The 10,937-nt window shown below is 42.8% G+C and overlaps 1 protein-coding gene across 1 annotated transcript in view; it reads right to left on the bottom strand.

The window, feature by feature from the left end:
* Positions 1-1,083: 1,083 nt before the first annotated feature.
* Plin2 (perilipin 2) overlaps positions 1,084-10,937 on the bottom strand; it is a 15,698-nt gene continuing 5,844 nt past the window's right edge. Inside the window, exons 4-8 of the mRNA XM_013020776.1 lie at positions 10,509-10,591; positions 5,641-5,905; positions 5,039-5,220; positions 3,093-3,218; positions 1,084-1,896 (exon numbers count right to left, since the gene is read on the bottom strand). Coding sequence (XP_012876230.1) covers positions 1,495-1,896; positions 3,093-3,218; positions 5,039-5,220; positions 5,641-5,905; positions 10,509-10,591 — 1,058 coding nt within the window. The 3' untranslated portion in view covers positions 1,084-1,494. The remainder of the gene's footprint in view (positions 1,897-3,092; positions 3,219-5,038; positions 5,221-5,640; positions 5,906-10,508; positions 10,592-10,937) is intronic.

Below are 10,937 nucleotides of genomic sequence, written 5' to 3' on the forward strand. Positions count from 1 at the left end.
CCCTACTTCAGAATTCTACAGTTTTGTTTTTTTGCTGGTCTTGGGGCTTGAACTCAGGGCCCGAGTTTTACCAGTTGTGGGTCTTGAACTGTGGGCCTGGGTGATGACCCTCAGCTCTTCAGAGCAAGGCAAGCACTCTACAACTGAGCCTCAGCACCACTTCTGGTTTTCTAGTGGTTTATTAGAGATAAGAGTCTCATGGACTTGCCGGTCGCTGGTGGCTCACGCCTGTAGTCCTAGCTACTCAGGAGGCTGAGATCTGAGGATCGTGGTTCAAAGCCAGCCCGGGAAGGAGAGACCGTGAGACTCCTATCTCCAATAAACCACCAGAAAACCGGAAGTGGTGCTGTAGCTCAAGTGGTAGAGCGCTCTCCTTGAGCTGAAGAGCTGAGGGACAGCGCCCAGACCCAGAGTTCAAGCCCCACGGCCGACCAAAAAAAAAAAAAAGAGTCTCATGGACTTTCCTGCCTGGGCTGGCTTTGAACCGTAATCCTCAGATCTCAGCCTCCTGAGTAGCTAGGATTACAGGCATGAGCCACAGGCACTGAGCTATTCTATATTTTTTGACTGGGGTCATCTCCATTGCTCGGGTTGGTCACAAATTCCTAGATTCAAGTGATCTTCCCACCTTAACCTCCCAAGTAGCATACCATTGGCCCCGTCCTCATGCTAACTTCTAATTTTTTTTTTTTGGTCCAGTTGTGGGGCCTGCACTCTGGGCTTGGGCGCTGTCCCTCAGCTCTTCAGCTCAAGGCTAGCACTCTACCACTTGAGCCATAGCGCTACTTCCGGCTTTTTTCTTTTTGCTTATGTAGTGCTGAGGAAGCGAACCCAGAGCCTCAGGCATACAAAGCAAGTGCTCTACCACTGAACCACCTTCCCAGGCTTTAACTTCTAATTTTTTGAATCTGCTATCAAACACTCATTTTGTGTCATTAGTCTTGCAATACTATTACCCCACCAATTTCCCCAACCAGTCAATTGGACTTATGTATGTATATTAATAACCCTGACATGCAGATCAAACAGCTCCATGAAAGCAACACACAAAGCATACGGAACAAGCAGCATCAAGCTGCCACAAATTTTATTGAATTCATTTCTTTATAAGCAACAAAAAGCTAAAATCAAGGTATACAAGCATGCATCAAGGCATTTATCATGCACAGAGCCCCTGTGAAGGTGTTTTTATTCAATATAAACATGTTAGCAATAGCTACACAAAGGCTGTAGAGTGAGATTGTAAGTACACTTGAACTTACAAGTTGTGGCTAGGCCAATGTTCTCTACTTATAAGTGAGGTAAACAGAACTCATCTGGCTCATGCCAGAAACTTTAAAGCTGTTAATTCAGCTAAAAACGACTTCTCCTGAGGACCTTTTTCCTAGTTAGCTGCTTTTCCAATTTAGAGTCATCTAACTTGTCAAGGTTAATTTCAACATAACAAGGTTATCATCTGGCTGGCTACTTAATGCACTGGTAAGAAGCGTAGATTTAGTGAGTTTTAGGCTCAGATGGCTGGGCCTCCTGGCTGGTCTTGTCGGTTTCTGCATTTTGATCCAGAGCACCCTGAGACTCAGTAATCTGAGAATAAAAGGGACCTACCAGCCAATTGACAGGTGTGTTGTTAACAAGATAATCCATCACATCATCTAAAGATTCCTTCATTTTCTTCAGCTGCCCATTGCTAGAGGTGAGGAAGCTGTCAGACACTTCCTTAAAGGAAGCAGCATTGCGGAACACAGAGTAGATCTCTCCTGCCATCACCCCCAAGTGGCTGGCCTGGTCTTGAATATGCTGTGGTAACCCTTGGATGTTGAAGAGAAGGATGTGGCATGTGGTCTGGAGCTGCTGAGTCAGGTTTCGGGCAATAGCCAGGGTCCGTGACTCAATGTGCTAAAAATAGAACAAATAAGAATTAGCAGTGCAATCAACAGTGTAATGCATGACTCAGTTCACAGTAAAACAGTCATATATCCACCACATATGTACCTTTTCTAATCCTCGTAACAACCCAGAATACAGAGAATTTTTCATAGCTTATGAATATAAATCGACCAGTTAACAACTGGAAAATAGCAGAGTGGGGATTTGAACTATATCTGAGTCTCTAAAAATCATCTTAAAATGAAGAATCACAACAAGCAGGGAGATCAAACAGAATTAAAATATTTTCTATGTTAGTAGCGTAATCTGCTTATTATCATCTCCACAATACAACAAGATAACACTATATGAACAAATAATTGGTACTGATTTTAAAGGCAAATGGATACTAGCTTTCAGGACAAAAGAACTGTTTTCTAGAACTAAATGGGCTCTCTCTCTTCTGTCTGGAACAATGGTCCCTTTATTGTCCTTACACTAGTTTATCCATTAGTTCTTAGTTCTGCATTCACCTCATCCAGAAGCCATCTGACTCACCCACATCCACCTCAAGGCTGGGTGAAGTGGTCTTCCTGTATGGTTGCCCAGCTCCTCTCTCTATTTATCCTTTTAAAAACGCTACTAAAGAGCTGGGCGCTGGTGGATCACACCTGTAATCCTAGCTACTCATGAGGCTGAGATCTGAGGATCACAGTTCAAAGCCTGGGCAGGAAAGTCTGAGAGACTCTTATCTCCAATAAATGCTCAGAAAACCGGAAGTGGTGCTGTGGCTCAAGTGGTAGAGCGCTAGCCTTGAGCTGAAGAGCTGAATTCAAGCCCCATGACTGACAAAAAAAAAAAAATGCTACTAAAGGGCTGGCGCCTGAGCCACAGTGCCACTTCCGGTTTTCTAGTGGTTTATTGGAGCTAAAAGTCTCATGGACTTTCCTGCCGGGGCTGGCTTTGAACCGCGATCCTCAGATCTCAGCCTCCCGAGTAGCTAGGATTACAGGCATGAGCCACTAAGCGTAAGCCCGGCTAGGTTATTAATTAAAGTCACTCCCTTCCCTGGTTTTGCTTTTCTGTCAAGTAACAACTTATTCACAAAATATTATCCAGGCTTTTGAGGGAACAGTATTCTAAGGGAAATTATGGGAAAAGTGAATGAAAAGTCTGGTAATACCTTCTTTAGGAAGTAGTGAATGACTATTTTCTCATCATCTTACCTCAGCACAATGGGATTCATCAGTATCATCATGGCCAATGCTTCTCTTCCACTCTACCCATGACTGATAGAGCTTATCCTGAATTTTCTGGTTGGCACTATGAACATTCTTTCTGGCATATTCAATCTGTAACATAATGACATAAGACACAAGAACAGCCTAGTGATTCATATTAGCCTGTTTACAGCTCTGTAATGTCAAAAGGCAATATATAAACCAACAGTACCTGTAACAGTTTAGTGGGAGCCATTAATGCTGTTATTATAAATATGTGTAAATAATAGCTTGGCTCATTATTGCCTTTTTTTTCTGTCAGTCATGGGGCTTGAACTTGGGACCTGGGTGCTGTCCTTGAGCAACTTTTGCTCAAAGCTAGTGCTCTATCACTTTGATCCACAGCACCACTTTCAGTTTCCTGGTGGTTAATTGGAGATAAGAGTCTCACAGACTTTCCTACCTGAGCTGGCTTTGAACCAAAATCCTCAGATCTCTGTCTCCTAAGTAGCTGAGATTACAGGCATGACCACCAGCACCAGGCCCATTACTCCCCTTTTAAACTATTAAATACTGACTCCAAATTTACCTCCAGTTTAACACAGGTAAGACAACTAAAATTTAAGCATAGGGCTGGGAAGATGGCTCAGTGGCAGAGTGCTTGCCTTGCATGCATGACGCCCTGGGGCCCTGGGTTCAACTCCTCAGCACCACATAAGCAGAAAAGGCCAGAAGTGGCGCTGTGGCTCAAATGGTAGAGCACTAGCCTTGAGCTGAAGAGCTGAGGGACAGTGCTTAATCCCAGAGTTCAGGCCCCAGGACAGACAGGCAGACGGACAGACGGACAGACACACAGACACACACACAAAAATAAATAAAATTTAAGCATGGCACCAGTGGCTCATGCCTTTAAGATCTGAGGACCTAGGTTCAAAGCCACAGAGCAGAAAAATCCAAGAGACTCTTATCACTAAATAACAAGTAAAAAAAAAAAAAAAGCCAGAAATGGAAGTGTGGCTCAAATGGTTGACGATCTGCCTTGAGTAAAAAAGCTAATCAAGAGCTCAAGGTCCTGACTTCAGGCCCCAGTACTCAACACCCCACCCAAGAAAACCAAGCCAACTAAAATCTGATTTGTATACGTGTAAAAGACAAGTTAGAGCCGGGCACTGGTGGCTCATGCCAGTAATCCTAGCTACTTAGGAGGCTGAAAGCTGAGGATCAAAGTTCAAAGCCAGCCCAGGCAGGAAAGTTCGTAAGACTTATCTCCAATTAACCACCATCAAACCAGAAGTGGTGCTGTGCCTCAAGTGGTAGAGCGCTTGCCTTGAGGTGAAGAGCTCAGGGAAGCACCCAGGCCCAGAGTTCAAGACCCACAACTGACAAAAAAAAAAAAAAGTTTCCAAAGAGGAATGAATTCAAACTTCCTTTTCCCTGTTTCCATTTACCTTTTTCCTCTTCCAAGAAAAATGTTGTTTTTTTTTTCAGAAGTATAGTTCATAGTGTTCTACACTTTGGCAATTGCTAATGGCTACACAATAGATTTATTGTCATATAGTGATTAGTCCTCTGTGGTTAGTGTGCACTATTATAGGCTCTTGAAACAATAAACAAACATACATATATCTGTGGGATAAATTCCTTCTAAAGGTATAGGTATAGTTATAATTTTTCCAGGATAGTCTCTTCAGTGCTCCAAAAGTATAAAACACTATTCTTTTTCCTAAGTCACTGCCAATAGCAGTGACCAGAGATGCATGTTTGACACTTCAGAGTACAATTAGTATCACTTCATATTTCCAGCTGTTTCTGCTCCCTTTTCTCTGGATCTTCTGTATACTGTGTTTTTCTACTAGGTTGTCCATAAGTTAAGGTTAAAATTGCTATATTCCATGATTATTCTTACTCTGAGCCCTTGAGATAAATAAATTTATTTCAGATACTTTACTCACCAGATGAACAGTAGAATGGAGCTGAGAAATGGTCTCTTGGCTTTTTTGCTTTGCATCTTTAACCCTGCTGAGAGCCTGCTCATAGGCACGTGAACGGAGCTTCGTAGACAGAGATCCCAGTCTAACATAATAACTTGGCTTCTGAACCATATCAAAGCCTTCGACTTTTTTTGCTTCTTTTTCTGAAAAGAGGCAGAGGATAGAAAAGAAGGGATCACAGTTGTAAGTTGATAAGGCCTGGACTTTAACCTGGGTCTCCACTTCTTCAATTCTACAGACTGACTTAGCAATATGCTTTCTGGCATGGAAGGCACTAATGATGATTTAGTGCGATGACTCTCTGTTCTAAAACTGGTTTGTTAGAAGTGGAGCTGTGGCTGAAAGTGGTAGAGTGCTAGCCTCGAGCATAAAGAGCTCATAGACAGCACCCAGGCCCTGAGTTTAAGCCCCACAACCAGAAAGACAAAAAACTGGTTTGTGGTGACTTCTGCAACTCTATAACTGTACTCCGGAATAAGGTATATAAATAAAGTCTATCTTAATAAACCTGTATTAAAAAGATTAGTAAGACAAACATTATTTCAAAATAAAAGTCTTATTACCTAATTCTTCCTGAGTGAGAGGGAGGTATTGGTCTACCAGCAGCTCTGATTTTGTCAATGCATTTTCTACTCCATGGCTCACAAGCTGCACCATCCGACTCGCCAAAACTGTGTTAATGCTGTCATTGACCACAGACTTGGTCTTCTCCACACTGCCAGTTACCACTCCTTTAGTCTTGTCCATGACCCCTGTGATTGTGCTGGCTACAGAATCCTTGGCCCCAGTCACAGTAGTTGTCACAGCACCTTTGGCATTAGCAACAACCTACAAGTAGACAAGCAGATCAATTGGCTTATGAGAAACAAGGGCACAAATACATATTTAAGGACTCACAAAGACAATGTAGTAGATAGGGAAAGTTGTCAGAGAACAATAGAGTAACATTATTCAAAATGCATTGTACTCATAATTGAGCTGAAACCCCATTGTAAAAACTAAATGAAAAAATTCTTTTCAAAAAGGTAATAGCTGGGAAGGTGGCTCAGTGGTAAAGTGCTTGCCTTGAATGCATGAGGCCCTGGGTTCCATTCCTCAGCACCACATAAGCAGAAAAAGCTAGAAGTGGCGCTGTGGCTCAAGTGGTAGAGCACTAGCCTTGAGCTGAAGAGCTGAGAGACAGCGCCCAGGCCCAGAGTTCAAGTCCCACAACCGACAAAAAAATAAATAAATAAAAGGTAATACTTAGGATCTGAGGATCAAGGTTCAAAGCCAGCCCAGGCAAGAAATCCCACAAGATTCTTTTTTTTTTGGTTGGTCATGGGGCTTGAACTCTGGGCTTGGACACTGTCCCTCAGCTCTTCAGCTCAAGGCGAGCATACTACCACTTGGGCCACAGTGCCACTTCCAGTTTTCTAGTGGTTTATTGGAGATAAGAGTCTCACAGACTTTCCTGCCCGGGCTGGCTTTGAACTGCGATCCTCAGATCTCAGCCTCCTGACTAGCTAGGATTACAGGCGTGAGCCAGCGGTGCCTGGCTCTCAAGATTCTTATCTCCACTAGAAAACTGGAAGTGCTAATGTGGTTCAAAGTGATAGTAGAGCTCTAGTCTTGAGCTAAAAATAGCTCAGGGACAGCACTCAGGCCCTGAACTATACTACCACCACCAACAACAAAAAAAGCAACATAGGAAAGGAATCTGGCCCTCTCATGCTCTAACTTTAAATCTTGGGAAAGTTGTTACAATTTAATGAGCTAGAATTGCTTTCTCAGGTCTTAGTGCCTAATGTGCCACTCATTCCTAAGGATTGTTAGAGATGCAGGTGGAATAAACAGATTAGAGTTTGTCAATTTGTCAAATTAAATTGTTTTGCTTGCTATGTCTTTAGTGACATACATGGAATCTCTTGAGCACATACTTTCTACATTGGTATGCTTACAAGGAGAGTAGTTCATACTTAAAATGACCAGGGAACCTAGCCCTCTGCACAGAATCCAGAAAGCCAACTCATAAGCAGAACTAGATATTGATTTAGTCCTTAGTCTGGTGTCACTTTGTGTGTGTGTGTGTGTGTGTGTGTGTGTGTGTGTGTGTGTTGGTCCTGAGGCTTGAGCTCAGAGCCTAAGCACTGTCCCTGTCTGGTGTCACTGTGTGTGTGTGTATGTGTGTGTGTTTTTAGTCCTTAGTCTGGTGTCACTTTGTGTGTGTGTGTGTGTGTGTGTTGGTCCTGAGGCTTGAGCTCAGAGCCTAAGCACTGTCCCTGTCTGGTGTCACTGTGTGTGTGTGTGTGTGTGTGTGTGTGTGTGTTGGTCCTGAGGCTTGAGCTCAGAGCCTAAGCACTGTCCCTGAGATTTTTTTTTTTCTCAACTAATGCTCTACCACTTGAGCCACAACTCCACTCCTGACCATTTAGTGGCCAAGTGGTGATAGAATCTCATGGACTTTCCTGCCTGCCTGGCTTTGAACTGTTGATCCTCAGATCTCAGCCTCTTGAGTAGCTAGGATTACAGGCGTGAGCCACTGTGCCTGGCTGGTGTTACTTTCAATGTAAGGAAACTGCTTTAAGCCTTCATGTGCTGCTTCAGGCCCCACACATACAGGGGTGAGCTGAGATTTCAGACAAGGATCACAGCACTGCACTCTTACTTGAAAACTGCATTATAAGAATCCTTGTAGCTTTATAATTCTACTTATATGAATAAATGGGAAAAACAAAACTAACTTTCCCTCCTTCCTGTTCTTTCCTCCCAGTGCTGGTGATCAAACCCAGGGCCTACAGTGTAATAGACAAACTTCATCCCTATCCCATAAGTGCATTTATTTTTTTTAACATCAGGACATTTTCTACTTATAATAGATTTATGAAGATATAATTGTTGTAATTTAAGGAGCATCTGTATTACATAAAAAATAGACTGCATAGGCTACTTTACAGGTGCTGGTGCCTGGTACTTGTGGCTGGTGCCTATGAGATCTGAAAACTTTTGTTGCAAAGCCTATCAAGGTAGACAAATCCAGCCGGGTGCCAGTGGCTTACACCTGTAGTCCTAGCTACTCAGGAGGCTGAGATCTGAGGATCATGGTTCAAAGCCAGCCTAGGCAGGAAAGTCCATGAGACTCTTATCTCCAATAAAAAACCCTAGAAAACCAGAAGTGGCATTGTAGCTCAAGTGGTAGAGCGCTCACCTTGAGCTGAAGAGCTGAGGGACAGTGCCCAGGCTCTGAGTTCAAGCCCCACAACCGACCAAAAAAAAACCAAAACCAAAATACCAAGGTAGACAAATCCATGAGACAGCTGTTTATCTCCAATTAACCAGCAAAAACTCAAGTGGTAGAGCACCAGCTTAAAAACAGCATGCTGGCCCTGAGTCCATGCCCTAGTACTGGCACAGTGGCACACACACACACACACACAAACAACTCCCAATCTGTCTCCTATGTACTGATTATAAGTATGTGCCACCATGCCCAATTTTAGACTTTTAAGCAAATCAAACAAAAGAAGAACAACCTGTAATAATCAAATTCAAATGACTTCACTAGTTTATGTAAAAGCTGGGTACAATGGAGCACTCCTGTTATCCTGGAAGTCTCAAGTGGTAGAGAGCATGTCTAGCATTCATGAGGCCTTGGCTTTAAAATCCCCAGTACAGCAAAGCCTTGGCTACATAATAAAATGCCCCCAAAATGGTCCTTGGTTCCATCTCTGGCACTTCCCTGCCTTCCTGCCCCCCCTAGAAAAAAAAACAACTCTACAAAGAAACAGTAACAGTGTCAATGGCTCTGTAATCCTAACTACTCAGGAGTCTGAGATAGAGGGTCAAACCCTGTCAGAACAATCCAAGAGACTCTTACCTCTAATCAACTACAAAAATACCAGCCGAGTGAGTGAAAAAGAAAAGAACAAGAGGCATGCACGCACATGCACACACAGACAAGCACACACAAACCTTTTCAGGTACTTAATAATTCTTGAGTTAGTGGAGTTTTTGATTTTTAATACTCAACTTAATTTTTGTTTAATTTTAAATAAATTGATTTAATATTATGTATAAGTCATTAACATTGAAAGAATATACCCAAAATGGAAAATAAACTCCATCATTAGAATAATCTCAAGCATCATAAGTGAAAATTTTAAAGTTGAAAACAAGCATGCTAAAAGCTGTACATAGGGCTGGGAAGGTGGCTCAGTGGTATAGCACTTGCTTTGCAAGCACTATACACATAAGCAAAAAGAAAAAAGCCGGAAGTGGCGCTGTGGCTCAAGTGGTAGAGCACTAGCCTTGATCTGAAGAGCTGAGGGACAGCGCCCAGGCCCAGAGTTCAGGCCCCACAACTAGACCTAAAAAAAAAAAAAGAAAAGAAAAGCTATACATTAGCTCAGTGCTATAGCTCTTCAGGAAGCTGAGATCTGGGGGTAGTGGTTCAAAGCCAATCCAAGCAGGAACATCCATGAGACAACTGTCCAATCGACCACCAAAAAGCTGAAAGTGGAGTTGTGGTTCAAGTGAAACAATGACAGTGCTCAAGCCCCGATCAAGCTCCAGAACCAGAAAAAAAATACATTCAACCATTTAATCATGAAAGACAGAACACCAGATTTTCCCCTAATATTATGTGCCATATGTATCCATGCATTCTTAATTTGAAAGAATATTTTAGGACATAGCCGGGCACTGGTGGCTCACGCCTGTAATCCTAGCTACTCAGGAGGCTGAGATCTGAGGATCGCGGTTCAAAGCCAGCCCGGGCAGGAAACCACCAGAAAACCAGAAGTGGCGCTGTAGCTCAAGTGGTAGAGCGCTTGCCTTGAGCTGAAGAGCTGAGGGACAGCGCCCAGGCCCAGAGTTCAAGCTCCACGACCGACAAAAAACAAAAACAAACAAAAAGAATATTTTAGGACATTATCTGAACCAAACAATTATTGAGATAGATGTGCCTATAATTTTTGTCAAGATTGACAAGCTATCCCTTATGTATGGTGTCACTATTAGCACTGAAACTTCACCTTTGAAGTTTTGGGCTTCATGGGCATTATTAGGCCAAGGGCTCACCACTGAGCAACACCAGACTTTTTCATTTTACTTTCAAACTATGCAGCCCAAACTAGCCTTGAATTCCCTTCTTCCCTCAGCCTTCAGGTAACAAATTACTACATGTATGTGTTACCATGAGAGCCTGGGAATTTGAGAGAGCAATTTCACCAACTGAGATTAGATTAAAAAGCATTCTAGCCAAAGGTAGCTAGATTTTCTGTTTCTTTAAACACAAATCTAGCAGTTCAGGAAGTTTCTTTCAAAAACTATATCCAGATCCAAGTTAAAGGAACAAATAAATATCTGTGCATTTGTTGCATGCACAGCCTGGGATAAACAGAACATGAAAACATCCAATTGGCAAGCCTGCACACTTTGGTCCCACGCTTACCTGGGCTGTTGGCTGATTCAGAATCGGCAGTCTCTCTTCAATTCTGTCCAGTCCCTTACAGGCATAGGTATTGGCAACTGCAACTGCAAGAATCAGATGGAAAAATGTTCATGTGACAGTGCAGATAGAATACAAACACACAGATAGCATGGGAATGTGGCTTAGTGGTAGAATGCTTGCCTAGAATGCATGAAGTCCTGGGTTCAATTCCTCAGTATGACATAAATAGAAAAAGCTGGAAGTGGTGCTGTGGCTCAAGTGAGAGTGTTAGCCTTGAGTAAAAGAAGCTGACGGACAGTGCCCAAGCTCTGAGTTCAAGGACTGGCAAAACACACACACACACACACACACACACACACACACAGTTATACTTTACATCTTTCACCTTACTACTGCAAAACACACACACACACACACACACACACACAC

Source organism: Dipodomys ordii, unplaced genomic scaffold (assembly GCF_000151885.1).
Source record: "Dipodomys ordii isolate 6190 unplaced genomic scaffold, Dord_2.0 Scaffold53, whole genome shotgun sequence".
Lineage (NCBI taxonomy): Eukaryota > Metazoa > Chordata > Mammalia > Rodentia > Heteromyidae > Dipodomys > Dipodomys ordii.